The 27,862-nt window shown below is 52.3% G+C and overlaps 9 protein-coding genes across 9 annotated transcripts; 4 read left to right on the top strand and 5 right to left on the bottom strand.

Moving 5' to 3' along the window:
* Window positions 1-541: 541 nt before the first annotated feature.
* PG985_016370 (uncharacterized protein) lies at window positions 542-3,414 on the top strand (the record flags this gene model as incomplete). The annotated part of the gene is made up of 3 exons (XM_066836136.1): window positions 542-915; window positions 988-2,890; window positions 3,391-3,414. The coding sequence occupies 3 exons, from the start codon at window positions 542-544 to the stop codon at window positions 3,412-3,414; spliced, it is 2,301 nt and encodes a 766-aa protein (XP_066675887.1).
* A 3,284-nt stretch (window positions 3,415-6,698) lies between these two features.
* Window positions 6,699-7,486, top strand: PG985_016369 (acetyltransferase- CysE/LacA/LpxA/NodL family; the record flags this gene model as incomplete). Its single annotated transcript, XM_066836135.1, has 3 exons — window positions 6,699-6,859; window positions 6,920-7,276; window positions 7,330-7,486. The coding sequence occupies 3 exons, from the start codon at window positions 6,699-6,701 to the stop codon at window positions 7,484-7,486; spliced, it is 675 nt and encodes a 224-aa protein (XP_066675886.1).
* A 3,118-nt stretch (window positions 7,487-10,604) lies between these two features.
* Window positions 10,605-11,286, top strand: PG985_016368 (uncharacterized protein; the record flags this gene model as incomplete). Its single annotated transcript, XM_066836134.1, has 3 exons — window positions 10,605-10,802; window positions 10,856-10,924; window positions 10,963-11,286. The coding sequence occupies 3 exons, from the start codon at window positions 10,605-10,607 to the stop codon at window positions 11,284-11,286; spliced, it is 591 nt and encodes a 196-aa protein (XP_066675885.1).
* Window positions 11,287-11,620: 334 nt separating this feature from the next.
* On the bottom strand, window positions 11,621-13,324 carry PG985_016367 (uncharacterized protein; the record flags this gene model as incomplete). Its single annotated transcript, XM_066836133.1, has 4 exons — window positions 11,621-12,088; window positions 12,158-12,301; window positions 12,351-12,710; window positions 12,758-13,324. 4 exons carry the CDS (start codon window positions 13,322-13,324, stop codon window positions 11,621-11,623), a joined length of 1,539 nt encoding a protein of 512 aa, XP_066675884.1.
* Window positions 13,325-13,878: 554 nt separating this feature from the next.
* PG985_016366 (uncharacterized protein) lies at window positions 13,879-14,450 on the top strand (the record flags this gene model as incomplete). The annotated part of the gene is made up of 2 exons (XM_066836132.1): window positions 13,879-14,113; window positions 14,164-14,450. 2 exons carry the CDS (start codon window positions 13,879-13,881, stop codon window positions 14,448-14,450), a joined length of 522 nt encoding a protein of 173 aa, XP_066675883.1.
* Window positions 14,451-15,174: 724 nt separating this feature from the next.
* Window positions 15,175-16,091, bottom strand: PG985_016365 (ribonuclease III domain-containing protein; the record flags this gene model as incomplete). Its single annotated transcript, XM_066836131.1, has 2 exons — window positions 15,175-15,750; window positions 15,828-16,091. The coding sequence occupies 2 exons, from the start codon at window positions 16,089-16,091 to the stop codon at window positions 15,175-15,177; spliced, it is 840 nt and encodes a 279-aa protein (XP_066675882.1).
* A 910-nt stretch (window positions 16,092-17,001) lies between these two features.
* PG985_016364 (uncharacterized protein) lies at window positions 17,002-17,397 on the bottom strand (the record flags this gene model as incomplete). Its single annotated transcript, XM_066836130.1, has 2 exons — window positions 17,002-17,124; window positions 17,188-17,397. 2 exons carry the CDS (start codon window positions 17,395-17,397, stop codon window positions 17,002-17,004), a joined length of 333 nt encoding a protein of 110 aa, XP_066675881.1.
* A 1,204-nt stretch (window positions 17,398-18,601) lies between these two features.
* On the bottom strand, window positions 18,602-19,790 carry PG985_016363 (uncharacterized protein; the record flags this gene model as incomplete). Its single annotated transcript, XM_066836129.1, has 3 exons — window positions 18,602-18,684; window positions 18,743-19,000; window positions 19,064-19,790. 3 exons carry the CDS (start codon window positions 19,788-19,790, stop codon window positions 18,602-18,604), a joined length of 1,068 nt encoding a protein of 355 aa, XP_066675880.1.
* A 5,143-nt stretch (window positions 19,791-24,933) lies between these two features.
* On the bottom strand, window positions 24,934-27,855 carry PG985_016362 (uncharacterized protein; the record flags this gene model as incomplete). Its single annotated transcript, XM_066836128.1, has 9 exons — window positions 24,934-25,203; window positions 25,274-25,447; window positions 25,497-25,550; window positions 25,608-26,240; window positions 26,735-26,783; window positions 26,836-26,968; window positions 27,025-27,095; window positions 27,149-27,761; window positions 27,810-27,855. The coding sequence occupies 9 exons, from the start codon at window positions 27,853-27,855 to the stop codon at window positions 24,934-24,936; spliced, it is 2,043 nt and encodes a 680-aa protein (XP_066675879.1).
* Window positions 27,856-27,862: the final 7 nt, after the last annotated feature.

Genomic DNA, 27,862 nt, shown 5'->3' with positions numbered 1-27,862 from the left:
TAATGTTTTCGGCTCGCCAGGCCAGCCAATAGATAGCACACATGTACACCGGCCGTAACTCGACAAACGCGTCAAATCTTTGATATCTTAAGTGCAAGTACCTCAGATCGAAGCACAGTTGGTTATGGTTGACCTGTGGAATCAACTAGCTGCAATGAAGACCAAGAGATGCTCCGCGTTCTTGGAAGTAAAACAGCAAAAGCGAACTGCCTTGCGACCATAGGCTACAGACCGATAATTCTTCACAGAGTCGCCGACGTGAAACAAAAGCTGGACGAACCGATTAAAGATATTTAATGACATCGCTTTAATAAGGTTGTAGCAGCACAATGAGAGGCGGGATAGGTCGTGTATTCAGCGAAGCGGTATTGGTATGAGATCGGTTCAGACTAGGACCCCCAATAACTTGTGAGAGAGGCCTTGTAAGCGAAGAAGTGGCCAATGTGAGAACAAGGCATTAACACTGCATACGTTGCGTACAGCCCGCTGAGGTATGTCAATGGCCGCCACCAATTCCATACCAGGCCAGTAAGCTTCTACCATGCAGGCTGGCCACCACGGGCGGGATGAAGAGGCTGTGCTTACCCCCATGGCCAGCCTGCTGATCCATATGTTTTCCATGATCACTTCTCGTGTCCCCGTCCCCGTCTTCTGGCTGTTGGCATTGACCATACCACCCGCATCGCGACACCATCTGGCTTCCAACCATCGCCTCCAACCATCGCCTCCAACCATCGCCCTAACACCGATCCGGCGACGCGCCCACGTCGCGTCACCAAAGCCTCTGCCCATGTCTCCGAACACCACCAACAACCATGGTCCCGGGCCCCAAAACACGGTAACGGGCAGTGGGGAGCAGAACAACAATGACCGCAACGGCTGGCAATTCAATCACAGCACCATCTATGGGTGTAGGTCGTTCAGATTCCCACACGCAGCCCTAGCTGTCGATCACTAACACGGGCAGACCCATTTCCAGACCCGCAGAACAAGCTTCCGGACGGAAAAGAGGGTAAGAATGGCCTTGTCCACATGCCTGCTCGCGTTAGGCTACTTTCTATGGAGATGCCGGGCTTCCTACATTGCTAACAGCACAGCCTGCCTCCGCTCCCTCGCATTTCGTGAGATCGATGCCCGGCGACACGATATCGCGCCCGCCTATCGAGACACGTGTGACTGGCTGTTCGACACCACCGAGTTCCGCGATTGGAGAGACCCTGCCTCTTTGCCAACCCACAATGGAGTGCTCTGGATCAAGGGCAAGCCGGGCGCGGGCAAGTCGACGCTGATGAAGCACGCCTACCTCCGCTACCAGAAAGAGTTCTTCCGCGACCACCTTATCGTGGCCTTCTTCTTTAACGCCCGAGGCGAGACGCTCGAGAAGACGCCCCTCGGCATGCTACGGTCGATCGTATACCAGCTGCTCCAAGACGACGATGGGCTGTACGAACGCTTCGTCCCTTCGTTCCGCGCGAAGCAGAGGACAAGCCGGGAAAGGGACTGGCAGTGGCGTCCATCCGAGCTCCAAGGGTTCATACGCTCGGTCGTCCAGCAGCCGCGGTCGCAGCCCCTCCTTCTTCTCGTCGACGCGCTCGACGAGTGTGACGAGTCCGAGGTCCGCGATGTGGTCGAGTTTCTAGAGTCGCTGAGCGTCGATGCCTCTCGGGACAGCGGTCCGCTACAGATCTGTCTCTCGAGCCGCCATTACCCAAGCATCCGAATGAAGAGAGCACTCGAATTGACGGTAGAGGAAAGCCTCGATCACCAAAACGACATTGCCAAATATATCGGGGAGAAGCTGCAGGTGCGAGAGGCCGAGATAGAGACCGAGATCAAGAGGCGGGCCGAAGGGGTTTTCTTATGGGTCGTTATTGTCGTGTCCCTTCTCAACAGGGCGTACGACGAAGGACGTGTCGAAGCGATGCGGAAGACACTCGAAGGCGTGCCGAGCCGCCTGGAGGAGATATTCGACACGATTCTGGGCAAGGACGTTGTCGATATGGGCGAGACGGTCCGCATGCTTCAATGGGTACTCCTCAGCCAACGACTGCTTAAGCCCCTAGAGCTTTTCGCTGCCGCGGTGACGGTAGGGATGACTCGTCCCGCTATCGATGTGATCCAGCGACGGATCACGACCTCGTCGAGGGGCCTGATTGAGGTACGGAAAGGCATGGCCGAGTCCGTCCAGTTCATCCATCTGTCGGTTAACGACTTTCTGTTTCGACAGAAGAGACTACAGGCATTGGATCCGACGCTAGGACCCGAGCCGCTTACGGCCAGTCACGGGCGACTTTGGGCCCGCTGCTGGTCTAGCATCCAGCATGTGGCCACAGTATCGATGGATACGCAGCATATAAAAAGCTTAACAAGCGAAGACCCATTTCTTGGCTACGCGGCGAGCCACATTCTTAACCATGCAGAAAGGGCTCTGTCTCAGGACGTAATGGCCGGAGAGAATAAGGAGCCAGAGGACAGGGAAAGTTCCCCCTATTCCTCAGACATTTCGCCGGCAACCGGTATCCAGCAGTGGCTACGAGAGTTAGATGGCTGGTTCCAAAGGTGGAAACAGTTTGTTATCGCTACTGATTCGAATGAGTTCAAGCTAGAAAAGGGAGTAGATGTAGGGCTCGTTTACACTTTAGCATCTAATGGGCTTCCGAACCTCCTGGGGGCTATCGCAGAAAGGTGCAACGTAAACACGCAAGGCGGCAAGTACGGCAATGCGCTGCAGGCCGCTTCAGTTAGAGGAAGCCAAGAGGTCGTTCGGCTGCTGCTCGAGAAGGGCGCCGACGTCCACGCGCAAGGCGGCAAGTACGGCAATGCGCTGCAGGCCGCTTCATTACGAGGAAGCCAAGAGGTCGTTCGGCTGCTGCTCGAGAAGGGCGCCGACGTCAACGTGGAAGGCGGCGAGTACGGCAACGCGCTACAGGCTGCGATAGCGGAGGGCAGGGATGATATCGTAAGGCTCCTTCGCCAGAATGGAGCGGTTCTACTCGTAGGTGAAGAAACGAGTCCGGGCCGAGGGACAGCGCCTCAGGCTACGGAGGCATCCACCTCTCTACGTCGAACATCTCGTTGGTGGGCTTGTTTTTTCTGTTAACTAGTTGGTTGGTGCTGCGCTTTCTCAGGTCAAACGAATAGCGTCTTCCTTGTTGACCGTCTATCCTTAGTCTATAACTATGGATTGGTTGCTGACTTTTATTTACATATCAATCGCCGGCACGTGCAGCTATGGATGTCCATGCTGAACTCGGGCCTATATTGATTTCAATGACCATGGTCTGACTGAAGGGCTGCCATTCGATGCTGTGTCTTATCAGAACTCTGATTCCTGCTTGATGACGTCCCCAGTATCGCGGTTTGTCTGCTTGACCAGGACAACGGATCTAGCAAGCTGTTCTGCCCATCGCGTGAGGCCAGCCCCATGGTGTGGGTCCCGAGGAAGATAAACCTGTGTGTGGAGCGAAGTATATTTCGGAGGTTTGTGTCCGGCCGCTGTTTCGCAGTCTCCAATGCGTGCCCAATAATGAGCACTATCCTGCTGTATTGAAGTAAACACGTACGTCTTCACAAACCAGACCGCCAAGGCTATGGCATACGAATACGATCGGCCGTTCGTCCTGTTCGCATAGCTACGTCTGTTCTACGTAGTGTTATATTGCGGCCTGCCTACTGTGTCATCATCGTCCCGGTACGCTGCGAGAGACGACAGCAGATTGCCTGCATGATTTGCGATCCGACTCTGCGAAACCATGCCTTTCCAGTCGGCCACGCTGGCATCGTATCCGAAGGTGAGGACTCGTGCGGTCGGGAGCCTGGACGGGAGGAGGGTCTGGGGCCATGGCTCGGATTCGTTGTGGGCGGTCCAGGTCTTCTCGCGGTCCCCCGTCAGGCCGTGGACGAAGACAACACTGGGATGAATAGTAATCAATCCACTGCCTGCGGGAATAGAAGGGCTTCTTACTCAACGGTACAATCCGACGGGCAGTGCAGTAGCTTGATGCCGGATGGGAACGCTCTGCTGGGCGTGGAGCTTCTCGCGCTTGCGCTCGCGACCGAGGGTCCAGGTGGGCCATCTGGGGCCCCGCCTTTGTCGCCTTTACGTCGTGAAAAGAGTTGCTGTATCTTGCCCTGGAAAGCATAGTGTGGTGGATCGAGGGATGTTCATGCTAATCACTCGCCGCAGTAGAGCAGTGGAGGGAGGACAATGGATCGGCAATCTCGTAACTTACCAAGTGTTAAGTCCCTCTGAATATTATATTGTCTGACAGACAGCCTGATGGCAGTTCCAGCGGCAGGCCTGCACGTGACCACTTGTCGCAACGAGCCTTGCACCACCCGGGCTACGATCTCTAGCCATCCACTGATGAGAATGCCACACCATAAGACAGCGCTACGGCTTTGATATGATGGTGTATTATGTGTGATTTTTTATATCCGAATTACTACCTGTCCAGTCCATTTGTGCATGCGTTAGCTGCATTTGCGAGTGAGTTTTGACACCCCGTGCAGCGGACACAGCGTGCTGCAACAAGGTAGCCTAGCGCCCCGAAACGAGATCGCGATGCAACAAAAAGTCACCTTAGCGCTGCGGCTGTCAGCTCCATCTACATTCGGACCCCCATGGGCCTCCACTAACGCGTCTACGGCGCGTTTCCTACAGTGCCTGTCATCTTTCGCACAACGGACAGTACAGCAGACGTTTAGCGCGTTGGTACCTCTCGGAGTGACACGATCGACCGCTACGGATCACCATGCCGGCTGCTAGATCACTGTCCTCCAATCGCGCCGTGATCCTACGACGCGTCAATAGAGCGAGTAGTGGAGCAGCCAGGGAAGCATACAGGGTTGTCTGGCTATAGACCGATCAACAAACCGCTTATAGAGGTAAGCTGCACTCGGCGGAGTCCATGCCGCCATTCTAAGTGCCTTAGCGATCGGTCGCATAAGCCTAGCTATTACGTACCTCGCCCCATTAGCTAGGAACCGGTCGGCGCGTGGACAAGCACGGGTCATATAACAGAACACTACCCGCCCTCCCGCTAGCAGTGGTCTTACCAGATTCACTCCCCCATCCGTCCTATTCGATAGCTGCGCCTTACCCATTAGGCACCCACTCTCCTGTCTCCAGGCCTAAAGTGAACTCCAAGCACCACCATGCGTCTTCTACAGCGCCAATCCGATGGCAGCTTTTACCTAACTAGGGATTTTATCGACACCATCCCGCCGTACACCACCCTCTCGCATACGTAGGGTAACGATATATGCCTCTTGTGCCCAGATTTAGACTCCTTTAACGTGGATTATACTAGCGCCTCGAGACTAATAGCTTCCTAACCCACGTCACGAGTCACCTTACTAAGCTGTAATACCCGTATACCAGATTTAAGAAGCTCCATGCCACAAGACTTGTGTCGGCAAGTCCTCGTGGTCCTCCTCGAGGGCGCATGGCGGCACGCATCAATTGCATTGCAGGAGATCGGGAAGCCTAGCAGACCATGCATCCAGATCACTGCCAATCAATAGGATCTTGCATGTCGGCCAAACCATCGTCGTGCTACAAGGTCAAGAGTGAAGTCAATGCGCGCTGAGATAGCTTCTCCTGCTCTCGTAGCGATAGGTTCTTGTACCGACCAGGCACGTTGCAGGGTTGGCGGTCATACGGCGGGGTCGCGAACTTTCTCCCGCTAATGATAATGCGTTCTAGGGGACTTAACCCCCTAATCCGCGCTAATATGCCGTAGCTATTCTTCAGTCTCTGTATCCATATAGTAGGGCCAGCAGGTTTACGGACAAGTACGGGAGCTAAGCTAGGAAACAGGACGCGAGAATCTTCAAGCCCTTAACGGTTAAGCGGCGGCATCCCCAGCAAATCCCACATCGCGAGGACTAGTTAATAGCGTCAGGTATCACTATGTATCGGTCACTTTTCAACGACTACACCTTGAGGTACGAAGGCAAGCGTATCGACATAGCTTAATTAACATGAGATCCGAAACTGAACGTAGAGCATGCGGTTAGGCTACAGGAACGGGTAGGTACATATCAGAAGGGCAGCATTGAAGATTCGGGTACAGTAAGCGCATGCTGTTCTCTAAGCACTTATCAATACTTGGGAGTACTACCAGGTGGCCAGGGCTAGAAGTTCTTAACGGACACTGCTACTCTTTCACACTCTCACAGCACCGCTTCTAACCATCGCGTGGACATCGGGAAGGTGCAATTACGGTATGAAAAAGCGGGTTGAAGCTTGGGTGTGGAAATATACAAGCAGTGGTATCGGTCATGCGAGTCACTGGGAGTTTAGGCCTGTTAAGATTGAGTACTGAGCTCCCGATCTCTAGGTATTGCTACGTCAAGTATTTTCCTAGTAGATCGCAGCCGGCCTCATACCCCTGAGATATGAGTAATCAATGGAAATCACCAATCTCTTGGTGTAGATCCTGTTAGTGCCGACCACCATTTGATCTTTCCAGCGGAAGTAATGAGTTCATTATGCATTCTTTGGCAGTCATGACATGTCTGTAACTATTTGTGGTTCACATCATTCTTCCTTGATAAGGGTGGGATTCCAAAGACGTGTAGCTTTAGCAAGAACATTTATATTTTGCTTGATATCAGGTCTAGTAGTTGCTAATGTGCCTGAAAAGCAACACATTTCAAACATAGCCACCAGCAACGACCCAAGAGATCCAGCTATGTTCAGCCAAGCGCCAAAGAGTCGCCGTGCAGAGATAGAGTTTGAGGCTGGGAACGACGCACACCGCGCGGCTAGACATCGATGTGCAAGCGCTTGCCATGACTTCAACAAGTTGGACGAGGATTCCATACCCTCGTTGAGAGTTCGAGCATGGCTCAGGTGGGGCGCAAGGCAAGTCAAACTCCGCCATTGAGTCGTGCTAATCTGTGAATGTTCTAGCATTGTTGACCTATCTGGCTTGATGCGGAACATGACGCCCGATGCGGCAGTGACCAGCGAAATAGCATTTCAGGATCCTTCCATCAAGCCTAGCGCACCGCTGGTCAAGCCGCCGATCTACATAGATTACGGCCTCCGCGTCTACATAGCCGCAACTGCATTCATCAACAGGAACTGCACAATTCTGGACACTCCCGTCGCTGATGTGCGCATTGGGGAGCATTGCAACATAGGGCCGAATGTCGGCATATATGGCGTCGGCCATCCTTTGACTGTTGAACAGAACCTCAAACGTAAAAGCTTGGGAAGCTCAGTAGTCATTGGAGACTGTGTATGGATTGGCGGCGGTTGTATCATGTAAGCAGAACGAAAACATTATTTAAAGTGGATTTGGTCTAATGAAGAAATAGGCCAGGGGTGACTGTCGGCAACCATGCGGTTATTGGCGCAGGCTCGGTGGTTACCCACGATGTCCCTGCTTACACCTTAGCGTATGGCAACCCAGCTGCTGTGGTTAGATCCTTGGGTAAATTCGAGGTGACAGATGAAGCCGAGGCTGTTATGTAACAAACGGCGTGAACTGGGAGGAGTGGAACCTTGAAATGCGAGTGCGTGTATTTCTACTTTAAAAGATATATGCAACACGAGGAAAGAATTGCGGCCGTCAATGCCCGTAATGTTCAGCCTCCGATGTCCACCAAGGTCAAGAGTGAATCTAGGCCTCCATCTCATATACACTAGCATATCTCAAATGCACTAGCCACAGACTCGACGCTAAGCCAAGGCCCACAAAGCCCCGAAACAACACCCGACTACCACAACGTGCTTCAAGTAATTAATTGCAGGCCACGCTTGAGCTCCGCGCCACCAACCTCGACGTCCTTCCCAGGGCTGTTAAGCTGGGCTGTGTTCTCATGATGGAGGGCCTTAACTCTATCGTGCTCGTTTGGTAGCCTCTTTTCGCTGATCATCATGGTCATGACAAATTTGGGAAGGGAGAAGGGTTGAGTTGGGAACCGGTCCTTCTCACGTGCACACAGACAACCACGCTAAAAATAACCAGAGCACCGGGGCAACACAAGGTACTCTGTTCCTTTTTAGTATCGAGAGAGAAGGAAATACGAGGAAGATTTCAGATTAAAAAGGCAGAAACCGTGTGATGCTTGATATGGTAGTCGTTTGGCTCACTTTACTCGATGATTCCCATTCGCGAGATTAAGGCCGAATAGAGCAGCCGTTACCGACCATAGCAAAGGAATAGACTCGGTGGGTGCTCCATAAGTCAATGAAATTTGCATCGCAGGACCCCACGCACAACACGGGGCATGGGTCTTCACTTTTCTCAAAAAGGACATGGCTAGGAGCCGTTGTGTGCGTGTTTGCCTATCAAAAAAGGTTTGCTTGCCGGCGCGATCCGCGGAGATAGCACCGCCTTGGTGAACCAGGCACTCAGCAGATGCTCGGCCGGGAGATCGTCATTGCGGAGCAGATGGACCACATCTGGTCTGGACGAGCGGCCACATGTCATCAAACCTCTCCCCATCTACCAATCGCGCACCCCTAGACCGCCACAATTCGCATCGAGAATCCAGCCATGTCACGGTACCGGACTTATCTATGACCAGTGCGGATATCTTAGAGCAGAGAACCATTCAAACCCTGGGTGAACAGCTGGTGCTTCTTGTGCTCGCGTTTGGACTCCTTTGACGAGTTCGCGGAAGTGCATTGCACTTGCGTCTCGAGACTTGTATTGCAAGACCATAACTTCCTAATCAACATCGAGAGCCACCTTGAACGACTTGACATATAATCGGTGTCAATAGCGTTGCTCTTCCCGATAATGGCAACATAGTCCAGGGTACCGGTGGCAACTAAGGCAGAAAGTGGGACACAATGCATTCTTGCATGGACTGTTAGCATGAGACTAGGTAGTTTGTCTTGTTTGCTTTAGGGGTTTCAGTCTTAGGTTGTTAGTTGTGGCACTAACCATCTGTGTAAATAGTGGCGGTGATCATAGGAATGTAGTTCGTTCTTGCTCAACTCTTTCAATTCCAATTTCATACCTAAAGTCAGTTCTCTCCATCCCGGTAGTAACAGACACTTGGTATCGTCACTGTACCACTTCAAGTACTCATCTAAGGTTACCTAGCTTCGACGTTACACCGAACTAATTCGTGTGGCTTATCGCTTATCTAGATCTTATCGGTTAGACCCGACTTATGGATTGCATTCTCGCTTGTTGGTCTTAGGCAGCAAGACGCTATGACCATGCCCAGCCCCCATCTAGCCAGCTCGAGAACCCCCTCAGATTCTCTTTCTCTTCCTCTTTCCAATTCTCTTTGACGCTCCACTCCTTCTTTCCGTTCCCCATTCAATCCTCCTTCCCCGGACTTGGTTTTTAGTTGATCCACATGAGACCCTTAGTCGACATCTATCATTATCATCGTCGCTAGCGCCTGCAGCCGCCCACGTTTTTGTCATTTGTCGACTGAACCACCCATTCCCGCCCCGCAACGTCGCATGCCTAACCCGTCGGTTGTTCTTGAGGCTCAATTTGGCCTGTTATTTCCGACTGAGGCCGCCGTCGACCCTGACTTCTACCCTTGGCGTACGCCCCAAGGAAGGACCAGGGCCTCAGTGTTTGGAGTACGCGTTGCATTCAGTTTTCAAGGACGCCGCACGACGGAACCGCTGGCTCTGTTCGAAGCTTAGTGTGGCCTGTTATTTCCGACTGAGGCCGCCGTCGACCCTGACTTCTACCCTTGGTGTACGCCCCAAGAAAGAATCAGGGCCTCAGTGTTTGGAGTACACGCTACACTTGGTTCTCGGAGTGGGCTCGGTGGCCAGACCGTGACGGCAACGGACTCCCGAGTCAAGGCTGCTCCGGTACAAAGCCTGGGCGGGTGGGATCTCTCTTGTCTAACCTTGAGGGGGGAAGAGTTTTTATCCATGCTATGCTCTTCCTTGTCCTTTCCGGCTCCTCTGCTAACGTTCTACCCCGTGCAGGTTTCTTTCGAAGGTTCGGCCGATTCCATGGCGTCACCACCGTCTTTGGAGCCATCGCCTCTTCTGAAGGCCGAGGCAAGCGGCAACCCGCCCACCCTAGCCGACTCTTTTGACGAAGCAATTCACAATCAAGAAACCTTCCTCGTGGAAAAAGCTGCCGTGAAAGTATCATGGGCTGTTTCTACATCCAGTCCGATTTCCACCTCTCCATTCATTTCCACATCCCCGTCTACGTCTACTTCTACCCACAATACCACGTCCTCGCAGGATGCTACTCTGCACCTTCGATATGAGCCAGTTACGTCCGAAGCCTACTTAGCTCTTCGCTTTCCCAGAATTGTTCTCGAGGAGAAAAACAAAAACCGATCACACGCCTTTTTCGTTTTCTTTGCGCCTGAGGATATAATTAGCCTCATGTTTTGTGACAGTGGCACCTCGTGCCACCTGGACGTCCGAATGCGCCAACCGCCTGGTCTTGTTGGCCCTGACTGCCCATGGACGGGCAGGGATGGGTCTGAAGTTGACTTGGAGCAAATCCGGACCCTGGGCCTCGAGGTCGCTGCATGCACTATCTCGGTGCTAGCCAAGGATGTCTAAAAAGCGCAGCTTGAACTTTTTTGCATAGCGGTTTCAAAAGGGTTAAGATCCGCCAAGCGTTACTACAACATACAAAGCCTATATGGCGGCAAGGGCGGCCGTCGGTGTGGACCTTCCCATGCATCATGCCCACCTGAGTACTCGCAAGTACTGGACGCAGGTGCAGATGGCAGCCAAGGGGGCAAGGCGTGGGCGACGGCTCTCGACGGTCCACCGGTATACCGCGCGCCAGCCGCGGCCGGCAGCAGCCAAAACACGGAAGAGGCAGCCGGCAAGCCATGTGAGTTCGCTATTCGCGTCTTATTATTGCTCTTGTACTCACTCCTGCTGCAGTCAGTCGTCCGCCCAAGCGGTTTCGGCTCAGCGACACCACAGCTGCAGTGGGGGCAGCAGCTTCTTGTCGTAAGTGCGGCGATGTAGCACAATTTGTGACTCAAAAGTTGGATGATATCATGTCGCAATTATCGCATCTGACCGAGACCGTGCAACGTCTGACCGAGCGCATGGACGCCGTAGAGTCGCGCATCGCAGCAGAGGCGCAGACGGCGGGTTGGAAGGGTGAATTCGTTGAGAAGGACGATCTCGTTGAAACCGTCGCGGCCCAAGTGGATTCGGAAATGGATGGCGTTAGTAACCACTTGGAGGAGAAGCTCAAGGAGCACCTCGTAGAATACCTCGATAATGAGCTCGAGGAGAAGGAGGCGGAAATCCTGGAAGCCGTGGTAGACAAGATATGTTCCGCTAGAGTACGTTTAGATATGTAGTACACAATACACTACACGCTCAGGTTGCTACTTCTTAAGAAGGCAGTGTTGTTGCTGGATATCTCCCAGGCAGCTGGATCGAAGGCAGGCTGATGTTCGTAATGACAGAACCGGACGAGGCTGGGAAATACGTTTCCTAGCTAGCCCGTGCGGCGCAGCACATGGCCCGCCCCACCATATGCTCTGGCACCATTTCTACGCTGCAATCCCACGTCGATCTTGCAAATATTGGCTTAAACCAAGTACCAAGCGCGTCATCTTTCTAATATAACAATGCTATCAAGGATATGAGAGACTTGCTCATCGCGGAGTACATTTTACAAAAGCCAAGTAGTCATCTCGCCACCACACTCTTTCCTCCGTCCTCCGACAACCTCGCCCTAATCCTCACCTTGAGACACGCCCGATCCAGTGTCGAACCCTGTTCACAATCGTCGCCTTTGCTGCCGATGCTCACTGCTGCGCTTGGGGCAAAGATAAACGCTTCGCCCGTCTTCAGACCGACAATCTCTCCGAACAACTCCTCACGGTTCGAAAGCGCCTGGTCAAGAGATGGTCTGTCGCGACAGCGAGTCGTTACTTGGTTTTGAACCGGAAGTGCCACATGCGCTTGAAGGGCGCGCAACCACGCTGGCGAAGTGAATCGATGAATGATAGTGACCGAGCACAGATCCAGCAGAGCCGACGAGACTGTCGGCTCTTGAGTCGCTACAACGATACGCGCCCCAACGTGCCTCTGCAGTCGTACTGTCGAGAGTAATGTGCTAGTCAGCGCTTGCGACTCGGCGGAAGAAGTCATATACTACATGATATTAGCGTTTGCTATCTTCCATAGTTCTTCACTGTTGGTCAAACGGCATCTCGAACTGACCTTGTGTGCCTCGTCTAGCGCAATAACACGGCCGCAAGGTGAGTCTTGTTCGAGGAAGATCGCCAAGCAGGTGTTGAAGAGCGAGCATGCTGCTTCTGGAGTAACACAGGGACAGGAGAGATCAACTATGGTCAATAGTCCGGGCTGTTCTTCGATCAGTCCTAAACGCGTGTTTGACGTGGCGGTAGCTTACCTCGTGCTTCCAGTCCGTCCCGCATGTTTGGTTGCTGCTCTTTTCTCTCTCTTTCTTCAATCTCTGCGAAGGCATGAAGCTCTCAAGCACTGTGAGTCTTTGTTGGAGAGGTCCCAGCTGGGCAGGTGTCAATTCGGATGATAAAAGCTTGGCTTTGAATAACTCGTAGTTGAATCGTTCGCCGGTCTGCTGCTGGAGCATGCGCATCTCTCTCAGTACCCTATAGGCTACGTGAATGTAAAGGGGAACTGTGCCGTCCTCCGGGTTGACTGCCATGAGATCAAGCATGCGCTTGGTGTTTAGATTGCGACTGTCTATCTGCAGCGCTTCTACGTGGACACCCAGATGCTGGTACGTTCTCTGCTCGAGTGTCAGTGGCCGTCTGTTCGATATTCTGGCTCACGAACCGTAATGGTGGCCCAGTTAGTAGGCGAGCATAACACACGGACTCGAATACCGGACATCGATGCTAAGTAAGCAGCCTCGCACGGACTGCCAGCATCATCGGACACGAACGTATCATAATGGAAGACAAGCGCCGTGAGCGGACGAGGCAGAGTGGCCGCATCCGATGCTACGAGACAGTTCTCCAGCAGACATGACAAGGTATGGCTCTTTCCCGAGCCCTGTGAACCGCAGATGAAAGTGCTGGAAGGAACGGTCGTGTTGTAAAACAATCGGAAGTCTGATGTTGCTTTGGAAGCTCGGGTAAGTCGTATCGAGTCCTCGGACTCTAGGATTTCCGCAAGTAAGCCGTACTGTGAAACCGTCAAGTGAGATGATAGGCCTTGAAGTTGTCGTAACGCTGCTAGCGTGAACAACGGGGAGTTAACAAAGTGGTCAAGCCCTGGTGTCTGTGTTCCGCTGATGGTCCGAAGGAGGTTGAAGTGATGTAACTTCACTTGAGGATCGTTGAGCAATGCAAGTGGCTCGCGGCTCAGCGAATCCCCATAGGCGTCTGCAGAAGGGGCCATCGTGTGCTTGGGCGTAATGTTGCTTGACCCGTACAATTATCACAGTGTAAGTATGGCAAATGTCGCTTCATGAGAAATAGGGCGCTTCTTATATCTGTTGTACAAATCGGATCTCCATATCCTTGTATGATGTTACCATGATCTCTTCACTTTGCGGCGTATCTCAGGTTTCCGACTCTTATCGCAAGATAACTTCAGATGCAATGATAACCATGATATAATAATCTTTGACTGAACACTGATTGATACGATCTGGCATGATAGAAGATAAGCTAAACCTTGCGGCGAGAAGTGACTTAGATACGATGTATGCTCTAACTCTAGATCAGATACGCACACCATATCGTGAACCTTATCATTTATCTTAGTAACAAGAGCTATCTCAAGACTATTCAAGAGACGGCCTGAAGGGAGCACAGAACGTGAAGCCCGACAAAGTTGGTCAAATTGAAATAATGGACATAAGAAGACGGGGCTCGCTTGGCTAGTTCCAAATAAAACCACCTGTAGCAATTCTCCACTCAACAAACGGTCTCAAGCACTACATAGCAAACATGGCAACCAATCCGCCTAGCACGCCTGAGCATATCACTGCCCTTCAGACTGCTCTTAGATATAACTTCAATGGCATGCGACATCTCGTGGAGGCTCTTCGAGCCCCAGGCTCTGGCTTCAATACACCCCAAAGTCAGAACGGCGTGGAAGGATATAGGAGACTGGCTCAACTCGGAGAGAGCCTGATCCAGACAATTATTATTGATGAGTGCTACCACCAGGGCATGAATCGGGGTACGAGGCTTTGATTTCCGCTTTGTTTCAGTCACCTAACGTGCATATAGGATCAATCAACGAACAGCTTCAAAGGCTGCCCTCCACTTTGCTGGAACGCGCTCAGCAGATCAGTCTTGAGATGTGTATCAGCATGAATCCAAGCCAGCAAGGGATACCGCCTTCGCCGAAAATGATTATCCAATCCATGCAGGCAATCATGGCAGCCGTTTACCTTGATTCCCAGCGCAACATCGGCCAATTCGTAGAGACGTTGCGGCATGTCGGTCTGCTCGGGGTCCAGGCGGCGTACGCATCAAGCTCGGCCGTTGGTAGCGTCGAGGCTATGCAAACGTAAGGGCGATGTCTTGTTGTCTTCGTTCACGGGTCGTATATTAGATCAATCGGATTGCAATTAAGGGCTTGCCGTAGACTAATCAATGAAATACTCGAATCATGCCATGCCTCCCTAATTGTAGTAGTTCATAAACACAATTACCTCGTCGGACTCCTTCGATGAGGTCATCCCGAAGGATACGCGCAAAGAGGTGCAGCTCGAATCCATTTCACAGGGACGTCCCGAGCTGGTGGACGAGATCCAAAACCTAGAAAGAATCGGGTCCCTAAGTGCAGCGGGTGTGGGGCAAGCGGCACTGCCCCATGTCTTGACGGATGCAGTGCCTGTAGATCCACTGGCGCTGGGGGTCGTAGCGCATGTAGCTGAGAATGCGTTCAAAAACGCAGTTCCGAACCGATGAAGACTTAAGAGATGGTGAAGGACTCGACCTGGTCCAGATTCGGGGTTTTCTTAAAAGGCTCCCAGGCATAGGATATCGCGACATTCTCTTGTTTATCGAATATTTTAGTCGGTATAGAGCAGCTGTTTGCCTTTTGATCAGAGGTACTGAGGTGGCTAAGGGAAATGCGAAATTCCACGGCTATGGAGTCGGTCATATCTGCTGGACGGGCTCAGCCTATGAACGATCACCTCAATAGGACATGATATTGTCTCTTTACATAATGTCGTACAAGTGACTTAGGTATCCAAGCCACATTCGTACCGTGGGCTTAGGTCATCTCATTCAGAGCTCCTCATCTTCGGGCGGGCTCTGCACGGCATGGTCCTCTCGAGTCGCCTGGTCAACCTTGTCCCGTAAATCGTTTACTTCCCCCTTTCTCTCCTGTCTCTCCAAAGAACTGAGTACCGAGTCGCTCCCGTGGAACACCCTATCGTATCCTATGAGTTTCATGACCTGGACAAGCGCACGGTCGCCGCCGTCCAAATACGCCGCCGCTGCAAGGGCCTCGACGGTCTGCGCTTGCGCCCAAGCCCCCGGCAGTCCCTGAGACTGCTGGTTCGTGTGAATACACTCGGAAAGCTTCAGCTTCTGAGCCACAGACGCCAGAGAGCGGTTGCAGAGGTAATCTTTATTCGTAAGGTCCCAGCTGCGGTTTGAGTCCGTCGCCTGTGCCGGTGGGTACCGCAGCCACTGCCGCGCCATGTAGGCCCGCATGAGGGCGTCGCCGTAGATGGCGAGGCGGCTGCTCACGTGCGTCACGCACCGGTGCCCGCGGCCAAGGAAGTAGACCTCGCCGCCATCCGGGGTCAGGGCCTCGGCGAGGAGAGGCTTGTACTTGAAGGTGTAACCCAAGATCCCCTACAGTTCAGTCCTCACGGGCCTAGACTTAGCAGTAGTAGCAGCTTGTCGTTCCCCCATTCGGCGCGGACGCTTACCTCACATCTCGCAATTTTGGTCCCAAACGATACGGAGAAACGTGCCTCATCACCGTCGGGTTGCCCGTATCGCAAAAACAATGCCGTGGCTGAGCGAGGCGTGTATGAGGACCGCGAGACTTGGGGGGTTGTTGAGGAGCCACCAGACTCTACGGCTGTCGGTGCATGTGGCTTTGTTGATTCTATGGATGTTGACACGAGCCGGCAGAGTCCAGCTGTCACATTCCTGAACAACCTCGCTTTGGGCGACACGGTCTTCTCCATAATATCTCGGCTGGTGAACGGTTGAAAGCGGGTTATTGAACGCGCCCCGAGTGTTCCTAGTCGTTGTTATCCACAAGGCATAACAGGGGATGTGGATGATGGATTGCAACGTGAATTGCAGGAAGTTACAGATTGGCAGCCCTGGAAGTAGTGTACGGGGCGGGGCACGGGAAACCCACCTGTGCCCCACCCACCCAAGCCCGGCAGAATTCCGCTTCAGCTATGAGCGGCCAGGTTCGTCTAAATTGCTGATGCGTAACAATACAACGGGGATATATCCTCTACGCCTGCGCCTATCCGCACACCGGCGCCTTGCCACCGGAGAGCGGTCTGGTTCTTCGGTGGCATCAGGACCTGGCAGTCGAAACCAACGCCAAAATCCGACGCGGCAAAAGGCGGACGGTGTGGCAGCTAACTTCGGGTTACTAGGTCGGCTAGTCGGTCCAGCCGATTACGGAACAGGAGCGCCAACAGCAGTGCCCAGAGGATTAGACTAGTGTGGCATACGATGTACGAGCTTCCGTATTACAATCATGGTGCTTGCGCTCGACGGGCAGAAAATTCACGGCGAGGCGGAGCAGATGTATCGGCAGACACTGGAGGTAGAGAAGGTGCTGGGCCGAGAGCATCCCGAGACCTTGAAAGCGTCGCCGAAATCTTCAGTCGTCCATTGATACTCGCGTAAATGAATTGCCAACGACTGATACATGATGCATCACACAGATTGCGTCAACATCATCGCGTCCTGATAGCCAAACTAATTTTCAGAATTCCGATCCTGTCAACCAATCGCGCACCTCTGGACCACCACAATTCGGATCGAGGTTCCGGCCATGCCGCATTATCAAACTCCTATGTGCCCGGTGCTGGTATTTTAGAGAAGAGAATCGCTCAGATCTTGGGTGAACGGCTAGCGCTCCTTGTGCTCGCGTTTGGAATTCTTCTTCGACGATTTCGCGGAAGTGGATCGTCCAGATTCCTGCGGAATGCCGGATAGGACTTGCTGATATTTCCAGCGTACACCTGGTACACTCTGCATGCCAAGTTTGCTTCAGTTATTGCCCAGCGTACAGGTTGAGGGCTGCTTAAGACTTACATCACCGGTGCGTAGCGCTTCGTACTCGAGCATCTCTGGACTATCCAACATTTGAGCGGCATAACGACGTTGTTCTTGAGATACGAATGACTCGCTGCCAGGTCCTTTAGCTTCTTCTGGACCACCGTAGGGGTCCTTTCCCCGTGCTTGTTCATCCCGCATTTCAGCGGTGAAGTTGTCTTCAGCGGGGTTCTTGGAGTTGTCACTCATGGTTCTGGCTGCTGATGATACAGCGAGGAAGGTGAGAATGGATGAAGAAAGTGGAAAGGAGGGTAGCCTGAATCTCTGAAAGCTAGATGGGTATAAATAGGTGTATCATGAGCGAGTCGTTGTGGTTTGCGTTTCAATGGGGGCTACCAGAATGTGTGTGCCCATAGCAGGAGAGTCCTGGAGTGTGCACGAAGTGACCCTTGCAGCCTTGAAGGTAAGACTTTCACTTCCGCGACTTGGACGCCAGGTGTCGGGTGTTGATAATTCAACAGGGGTATTTAAAGGAAGCAGGCTATGAGGGATAGGAAGCGTAACTCAGCCAAAATAGATCCAGTTGCTTCGCAAAAGCTCTGGGCGATGCTTGGTTCTACGATATATTGACTACATACCAGACATGTGACATCATAAGCACGTAAAGGGCTATCAGTTGGTTCGTAACCAGCAATCAGGAGACTGCTACTTCCGGAAGACAGACTGTGCGAGTAGCTCTAATATCGATAAACGGTACGTTCCGTGGTGCAGCGCCCTTTGACCGGAGTAATGTAGAGTCATGGTGGTCGATTCAGGAATAGGGGTGGACTTGTACACAAAGTAGGGGCCATCCCTTTGCGAGAAACCTGACGACAGGGCGCATATCCATCAAGATATCGCCAAGATCAACCAGCGGGGTTCTGTCCTACACATCGAGACTTAGATGACAAATCACAAGACAGTAGCTTCCTCAAGCGGCACGCAAAGCCATCTTGGAAACTTTGACAGATGAATCGCTCGTCGGTATCGCCAAAGCTTCTGCCACATGCAAACCATGAACCACAGCAACATCTTGTCTTTTATTGCAGGGTCAAGGCCTATTGGGGCCCACCAAATCTGCCACGCAAAAATCCTCGATGATGCGTGTTGCTATGGTGAATGGACAGCATACGGGGCTTCTATCACTTCATGATATTGATGGCAGCACTGCATCGAGGATCGTAGCTAATGGAATTCTAGCATGGAAAAAAGAAAGTGACCAGCAGAGTAGTGATGAACAATCGGGATATAGTTTGTTATGCGTGCAAGATGGCTAGGCCGGACTGCTGAAGTGAACATAGGAGTCTCCCGAGGCACATGATGATGAAATTCGCCTTTACCAGGTTTTCGTCTCATAATCATCCACCAGATTCAGGGGCAAATTGTTATTTGTAAGCCACCACGCAGAACGTGATTACGTCGAGGCTGAAGGGTTCGCAATGGATGTGTCGCCGGACCCTTCCGCATTCTCGTAGAAGTCGAGACATTCCGTAAGAACTGGTTTCAAATCAGCTAGGACTCCCAAATCGCTGGGTTAGTTGCAGATAATACATACTTTCAATGATTTGTTCTTCCCGTACACCGTACTCATAGTCCACGAGGCCGTGCCTTTTAATCCCATCACAGAGACGTACAATCTCCTTGCCCATCTCCTTGAGCCTCTCTTCGCTCACGAGTGTTTGGTCCCTCTGTAGCGCCATCCCTGAGCCAACCATGTCTTTTTGCTTCTGTAGTAGAGCTAGCCAAGCATGGTTAAAATTTTGCCAAAGCTGGAGACGGGCCTGATATAGTTCGGGCATATCGGCAGTCAGACCTGGAGAGCATATCGATCGTCAGCAGGAGTGCTGTGTGGCACAGGACCGTCCTTGAAACGTACCCAATTCGACAACGTTCGAGAGCAACCAGCCGGAAACAGTCAATAGCGATTCGTTGGCCGAATCGAGGACTCCGTAGTAGATGTTGGTGAAGATTTCCTTGATGTCTGTCTGATACTGCTCGTAAGCCTCGGTTAGGTTTATCGGCTCCGAGGCCGTGTTTGGCGCCTCGCTTGCTTGTGGCATCCTGCTCGTTGATGCAACGCTATGCTGGTCATCAAGCTCTGTACTCTCGGCCCCTGGGCTTGACTGATCGATTTCCGACATGTCCGATGGAATAGCTAGAGCCGGGAGGGTAGGCGCCGTACCTGCCTCGGCTGGTGCACCTTGGAACTGAGATGCGGCCACAACTGCCGGTCTGTATGGCGTTGGCTGCCATAGCGGAGAAAGCGGGTTCGTGTCATAGGTGGTGCTCGGCACGCTCGCATGCAGGATGCCGTACTCCAGAGAGGGATTGAAAGATGTTTGCCGATACCCCGACGGCCATGACATTGGGTTGTGTGGTAAGGGGAGCGAGAACGTCGCAGCCGGGCCCTGGCGGTAACCACTGTATCCAGCCGTATAGCCCATGCCTTGCACCGTTGGTAGGAACGTGTTCAATGGCGCAGGCTGACGTTGATTTGCGATGGTAGCGTACGACCAGCGCTCCGCATTGGGATCTTGAGCCAGATCGCTCGAAGGGGCTTTGACGGGCGGCCCAGTCGGCCTCCTTCGCGCGTCCCCATCCATGCCACAGGTGCGTTCCGCTAGGCAACAAACGAGGGCACTAGTGAGGCCGCAGAAGACGACACGGCGATAGGCCAAAGCTGCCAGACAACAGTTCGTTGGAACCTTCTGGTCGAGGAAAGGGCGAACCTGCGGAGAACGAGCAAGAAGACGATGGCTGCTTGTTGCAAGGCAGTAGGCGCGACAGGTTACGGGACTACCTGGTATAGAACATTCCCAGTTGGACAACTTAGCCAAGCGGACGACGGGCATTGCAGCTCATATAGACGGGGCAGATGTCAAAGACCAGGCTCCTTGGACTGGCTTGCATCAACCGATATGTTCTCGTGTGGTTGCAGCGACGGCCTTGTCGAAGTTGCAACGTTCCGAGGACGAACGCTGGGAGCCGTCCATACAACAACTACATAGGTGCAAACAAGGCAATCGTTTCGGCCAGAAGTACGACGCCACCGCCAGTTGCCTGCATCATCCAAGCGCCGCCGAGGCAGTCTGCTCCCATCTCATGGTGCTCACCGGCGGCCCAAGCGAGTACCGCGTTGTGACGTACCAACCCGCAGGGAAAAGAGGCGCTAGCCTGGCGCGTTCTTGCCCAAAGTGATGTGTTGCGCCGGCTGACCTCGCACGGTGCATTGCATGGTGTACCGGAACAAGAACACAAGTCAAGGCAAGGACGGATTGCTCGGCCGTTGTGTGGTAGGATCTTGCTCGTGGCGGCTCTCTCTTTGCTGTGTACCTGCTGCGTACCCCTCGACCCCGGTTGGACACGCGAGCGCCGCGACGCGACGCGCTCGGCCAAGGATGGCTTAGTGTAACTACGGGCTATCTAGCGAATCGAGAAGGCTGTCGATCCTCCACACCAGACCCCTGCTAGATCGAAACTTGATCCTCCAAATGGTGCTAGACGAACATCTCACTGTGCCGTTCTTTGCCCCTCAAGAAGCCTCCATGTGCGTAGGAATTGGCTTTCTTCTGGAACATACACTATGTAAGAGTCTCCTTGTTGGTGTTTCCTCATCAGATCGGCTTCGTTCTTTGTGAGATGTGAGCCTTTGCACATTAGCGAGCGCTCGTGACTGGGCCACTGATCTACCTACAGATCGCCTCTGCACGATTCTTCGGTATAGATATATGGACGGAAGTAGAGCTCTTCTCGTTTCCATGGGGAAGTATTCGGTTGGAAAGCCCTTCGGCTACAAGCCGCACTTGAATAGTTTCCAAGGATCCATCGTGAGACAACTGCTCTCTGTACGCCACAGGGTCGGCAGCCCATGCAGCTGGGTCGAATCCTTGTTGCTGGGTATTGGAGTTCATGTTGATAGAGATAGGCAGGCTGGCGCTGAATGAACGTGGAAACCAGCGAAGCGAGGTGGGCGAGACAGTACCACTAAATAGATGCAGCATCGCGGTCCAGCTGACTCACGATGTATCCCAAGGAGATGCGGATTCAGAATAGCCGCGGCAGGGTTGGTGTCCCGAGTGAAATCCTCGGTATCTACGTTGCAATGCATCCAATGGGACTGCATCGCTATTCCCATCACTTGGAAGGTCCGGGCCTCACCAACGGCCCAGAGCACAGCGCAATCTTCGTCCTGCTTTTTGCATGCATGGTCTATTGTGTATCATGTCCTCACTAGACTTTCCAACCACCACATTTTGCACCCGCACAAAAGTGCCTATGGACTACTACTGATCCAGGTGGTCGGCATGGCAGCTACTGCAGTACAGCAACTTGGCTCGCTCTCAACTGTAGGTACCTCTGGATATTTTCATCGCCACACTTACTGTGTTGGAGTAGTTCTTGTATCAATGACAGCTTCTCCTGCTCTAGTGCCTCCTTGGTAACCCTCAAACTCTCCTTGTTAGTACGCAATCCAGCCTCTTTATCTAGCAAATCCTTTTTTTGTTGCTTAATTCGTTTACGACACTTAGCGGCAGCTTGACGGTTCTTCTCCTTGCTCTTTTCCCTGGCAAAATCGGCATGATGGCCAGGTGAAGTCTCTGAACTAGCTGGGGTCTCTGGCTGCAGGCCATGATCGATAGTAGCCATGCTTCCCAGATAAGCCTCTGTTGGGGGTTGGTTGGGTAGTTGTGCCAGCTGGCCATATTGGCTGGGCTGGGCGGCATAGTCCCAAACAATGCCTTGATGTCCCGTATAGCCGTAGCCGCCAGCAGTCACTTGTGCGAGTGCAGGTTGATTGGGGATGGCAAATGTGCCAGGCTGTCGGATTTGTGTCAGAAGATGGCATTACAAGCACAGGGTTCAAACCTTACTTCCAGTGTCCCAGGGACCCCAAGCCCGGCTTCGTACTCATAGTAGTAATTGTGCCCAATAAATGGAGGGTCGAAAACCTCATAGACGTGTGGTGGCCCGTCGCATAGGCTGCCGGGGATAACGTTATCTCCAGACATCGGAACTGCGGGGCGATTGGCAATGGCTGTCTAGGGTGCAGGCCCATGCTGCCAATGTGGGGGAGGGCCCCTATTTGAGCTTCTCGGGACCGCGATCGGGGTCCGACTGTGCACATCGCATCCTTTCCCATCGGTGGTACTCGCGTAAGGGCAAACACAACATGGCGCTGCACTATGCAGCCTCCATGCGCTTTGATCCAGTTCGGGTTGGGCAAAGCCATGTTTGCTTCCGATTGTTTGCTGCGTGGCGCCAGTAGGCGAAGGCGTATGCACAAACATTCCTGGCCGCTTTAATGAATGCGTTCATTGCATAGTTACGGTTTTATTTCGGACAAGGAGGCGTTGCACTACGCGCAGAGGGCTTGCATGTGTATGCACAGGCGCCATAACTCGGTGGCAACTCCATAATGTTGTTGGTGTTGCAATCAATTGCTGCCAGCCTCGAGCAAGCCGACTGGTGTGGTTAATCTCGTATGGAAATTCATGTCTATATGGTATGCTAGGCGTTCGAGTACTCTAACCAGCTGAGCCTCAAGAACATCTAGACAGCGGGGCGTACGTCAGCGCCCTGGGCCATCAGTCACAGCTGCGTATCAGCTCGTTCCTTGCATTTCGACAAGGTTTTCGACGCGCTAACATATCCAATCTCCTGCCATATCATCCCTGATCCTGTTCCAGGCTCTCTTTGCAGTCTGCTATTACGCAGTCAGTTTAGCCCTTGTCGGTATGATCTGGTTTACGTGCGACATAGCCTATCATTGAGAAGCCACCTGTCTGTTACTGTACCAGCACACTTTTGGGTTCTCTTGTATCGTGCACATTTCTTTAGACGCGTAAACTCCCAGTGGTCGCAAGAGTATTCAGTCTAAAAGAGGTTAGGCAGGCTCACCAGTAGACAAGTGCTCGTATCGTACCTGTCTCATATTGCACATACTGCCGGGCGAAACTGAAGCTAAGCGAACGATAGGATGCTAATATGAATGGGAAAGTTGGCGGAGTTCTGCCCGGGGCGGTTCTTGTGCGCGAACATTGAGCACAATGCTCACGTCTTATATAGAACCTCTGCCCTCATGCATTTGGACAAGGTCATAGCTTGTCCCTCGCCGCGGCAGCCATCGCAGTGGAACTGGCCTCCCTATTGGACTGCAGTTTACTTCCATCAGAAGGTATGGGTCGGACGATCCCCAGCCCTGGACCTTGGATACGTGCCGTCCGACGGCTAGGTGAAGGTACCTCCACAAATCGAGATGGGAAATGGATCTGACATGACAGGCTACTATGTAGGACCGGCTTTGAAGCTTATCGCAGTTCGTGCCAGCGCTTTCATATAGTGATGGACGCTATCTACAAGGAAGCCGGATAAACAACGATGCGAGGTGCTACAGCCCTTCTCCTGGATGGACAGGCCCTAACTTGTACCAGTGACAGCCCTATCTGCGTCTTGTTGGCATGACTTGCCTGCACAAGCAGCAGATCGAGATGCATGTATCAAATTGCTGGGATCGGTGCTTGCTATGGGCTTCCGCAAGAGAAGCGCAAGGATTAGCAGCGGTGCAATCGAGCAGAGAAAATTCAAAGTCTCGTGTACACGTACATGCAGTGACTCAATAATCCGAATGAGGAGGTTTGCCACTACCCACGATATATCTCGCTAGTGGAAACACATGCCCGAAATTGCAACAAAGCACCAAAACAACTCGGCGCTTAGTCCTAGCAACCCCTCCGAATGTTTCACTGCTCTACGCGTGAGACCCATTTCCTTGGCTATAGAGGAACAACACAGGCTTGACAGGAGGATGGTGTGTCAGATTGCACATCCGAAAGTGATGAGTACAGGGTATTTTCCCCATCATGATGCGGTCCAGGCTCAGGTGGTGCAAAGTGACAACAGAGTCGTGAATGGATGAGAAAAGACCAATGAGTTCCCAAAAGCTACCTTGTCATCTACTTTCTGTGTTCGTTGTGAAAGCAAACATCCCGTCCTAATAGTTGTCGTGCTATGTTACACCCTCCTCACCCATTCCTAGTGAGGCAACCGTGCGACCAAACTTGCTTGTCCCAGGCGCCACCATCTGCGATGTGTCGACCTCGATCATCCTATCGGAGCAAGGATCAGCAAATTCCATTCATGATGATCACCTCCCGTTCGCACCGGCTATCGCGAATGCATCTCTCACCCAGGCAATTATACGATGTTGTCCAGACATCGAACTGCGGGGCGATTGCAGGCCAATCATGCAAATGTGGGGAAGTCCCCTACATGGGCTCCTCGGGCCGCGATCGGGCTGTCGACCTCGGAAATCGCACCCTTGTCGATCGGTGGGATTCGCTTAGGAGCAAAAACAACATGGCCCTGTACAACTGCGTCATATGCAGCCTCCATGTGGCTTGATCCAGATCGGGCTGGGCAAAGCCATGTTTGCACCGATTGTTTGCTACGATGGCACCAGCAGGCTGCCTGGGGCGTATGTCCGTCCTCTCACGCCTGATTGCTTCAACGAAGGCGCCAAGTGCGCAGGCATGGCGTTGTCTCGGACAAAGAAATGCACTAGGCCCACAGATGCTTGCGTGTACGCACAGGCAGAACAAGCGCAGCGAAGCTGTATGAGACTTGGGATGTGGATTGTATTACAGATTATCATTAGTCCGAGAAGACCAAGGAACAGACAGAATACAAACAAAGGAGAAAAATAAACATCGTACTAGCACAGGAACAGTCTCCCTGGAACATGTCGCCTTACAAACCATGATGTAGACTGGTGTGGCCTTCCGTTAGCTGTGGTAATGCTAGCTGCGGCAGTGCTAGCTGCGGAGCCGAGTGGGCCTGTGCGACAGCTACGGCCCGAAGGCCTCTCCCCCGGCCCCTGATTCCCTTGTTGAGATGTTTGTAAACGTCGGCAAACTCGATGCAGAGCTTGCGTTCTTCATCGGTCAGGGCGTTGATGTCGTTTGCCAACTTCTCCGTCAACTCCATAATGTACTGGGCGTGGAACTTGTTTTGGTGAGCCTAGAGTGGACCAGAGAGTTTTGGCATTAGCAGGATTATGTGTCTTGTGGACGGGGAGAGGAGAGCATACTTTAAGGCCTCCGCTGTGCTTAAACGTTGTGCTGCAATTGCCGATTCTGCAGGTGAAACGCTTGGTGCGATCGTGGACCTTCTTGTGCGATTGAAGCCCTCCGCCCTGGGCAAATCTCTTGTCACAAACTACGCAGACGTGTGGTCTTTCGCCAGTGTGTTGACATCCGTGGGTCTGTAGATTCAGTTTAGTCGTGAACCCAAAGGACGTGCAGAACGCGTACCTTCAGGTTACCCTTTTGGGTGAAAGACTTGCCACACCCGGGGTGCTCGCAGGACTGGTTTCCTTCCGGTTAGAGAAGACTTCACTCAACAACTGAGTCGGGAAGACACACATAAGGCTTTTTGCCGGTATGGGTAAACATGTGGCGTTCAAGGTTTAAGACTTTCTGACCGCAGGCAGGGCACCACTTCTTCTTTGGTTTCGCAATCCCTGAGCTCGTCGATTCTGATAGATGAAGTGATGGTGACTTATCATTCGCCGGGCCACTGCCAGTCTTTCCCTGAATAACAATCATCATTTTGTCGACAGAAGTTGATGTGACCGTCGAGGTTAGCCGCGCATTTGCTTCCAAATGTGCTGTGTTTGGTGATTCATCCAGGGGACTGGCTTGAACACTCTCCCTAGGGTGATTGGTTTCGGACATAGGAAGGTAAGAACTGGAAGACTGCGGCGGGTAGGCCTGTAATCCAGAGGTGTCGAGAAATTGGTAGTATAGGGGTTCAAGTAATTGATATGGAGGCGACACATTGCCCCACGACATGCCGATGGGAGTGAAAACGGTGAATTGGTTTGCATCTGAGGCCTGGTATGCAGGCATTATCCCATAATCGGCCTTAATCGGATGCCATTGCTCGTTCTGCATCGTCATCTTGGGCGTGTTTCGCTTTCGAAAGACATACGCTTTGGTAAGTAGAGGTTGGATTATCGACAAGACAACGCACAGCCGTGGTGAAGAGCTTCCGGTCTGGGGCGGTTCTTGTGCGTGAACAATGAACGCGATAGTCACATCTTATAACAGACTTCCACTTCATGCACTTTGACAAGGTCGTCGGCTCAATCTTTACCGCGCCAGCCCTCGTGGTGGAAATTAAACTGCGGCTCACTCCTATAACAAGGTATAGGTTGGATACTCCTTGGCCCTGAGGTTGGAACACCCCGCCCGGTGGCTAGCTGAAGGTACCTGCAGACATCGAGATTGGACCATGGGGCTGGCATGACGGGCTACAAGGTATGACCAAGTTTCAAGCATGTCAGCCATAGTCGTGCAAAACCGTTGCATGTACAGCGAGGAGCGCATGAGTTTGACACCCGCCGTAATGCAAGCAGAAATTGCAGTTCGTAGAACGATGGGATGAAGATGAATAGAACGTTACACCCCTTTGTTTGTTACCTTACACTTTGGGATAGAATATGACATGTTATATTACGCTAGTATATCTACGAAGAATGACCATTGACCTCGCTAAATGTTGCTTGGCCGTGCACCCTCAAAATAAGAGAAACAGTACTAGTTCCAAGTTAGATAAATTCAAATATTCCAACCGATTTGTTTTCCTTACCTCTGATGCACACCGAACTCTTCGGCAATCGCTTTTTGAGTAACGTTAGGGTTTTTCTGATGGTATCGGCACATTTGTGTCTTCACTTTGTTGGATAAGCGTTTAGGGGCCCTGCGATGTTCCACTCTTGCGTCTTCGTATCATTAGCAACTTCTTACGGAAAATAAGAGCCACGACAGTTCAACTCACTGTTTATGGCATCAGTTGAGATGTCACCTTGCGATGGTCTCTTTTTCTTCTTCAAAATGCGGCCAATGGTCCTAAATCAGAGTCAGATGTATTCAAATTACTGTGATTGGTGTGTTATCCTTACTTCTTTCCGATCTTCCCATGGCCACTTTTCGGGTCGTTTATGGCGAATTGGCGAATCTGGATCTTCTCATTGTACTCACTAGGCTGCCGTTTTCTTCCAACATGGGTGAGCTGTCCAGTGTCCTGACGGTCCTGACGGGTAGACACAGGCACTGGCAAACTCTGAGTATCAGATGAGATGCCACCTCCATACAAAGCGCCACCGGCATTCTCGAAGCGTGCGGTAAGGCAGGGGGCTACTCGTGGCATCCTAGCGTGGGTCGTGCCGCCGGATACTTCGCTGGGCAATCCGTCGACAGTAGCCATGACCTGCCCATCCGTATTCAATTCGCCATCAACGGTAGTTTCTGCCGGCGGCGTCATCCCAATTCGCTCGACGGGTCTCTGCAACTCGTTCTCCGCGTAATGTGACTTGCCAGTAGGCATGGAGCAAAAGCTGATAGCAGATGGGGCGGCATACATCAGTAAAAGGGACGATCCAAAATAAGGATGTTCATGAGCCGCGCCAGCTGATGATGGGTCAGGATAAGCGTGCTCGTAATTAGCAACGAAGGGAATATCAACATCCACTGATGGCACCAAATCAGTGTTGTCATCAGAGTTTGGTTGGTTCCCTGGGGCTCATCAGTAAAGCTTTCCTCCGAGTCGAGTCATTTTCTCACTTGCCGTCAAAATACTCCTGTGGATAGGGTTGTCCGTGAATACCATTGGGAAA

This window comes from Apiospora marii (assembly GCF_038362585.1).
Source record: "Apiospora marii strain CBS 49790 chromosome Unknown utg000015l_segment0_segment0, whole genome shotgun sequence".
Lineage (NCBI taxonomy): Eukaryota > Fungi > Ascomycota > Sordariomycetes > Amphisphaeriales > Apiosporaceae > Apiospora > Apiospora marii.
This window is presented reverse-complemented; position numbering and strand designations above follow the sequence as displayed.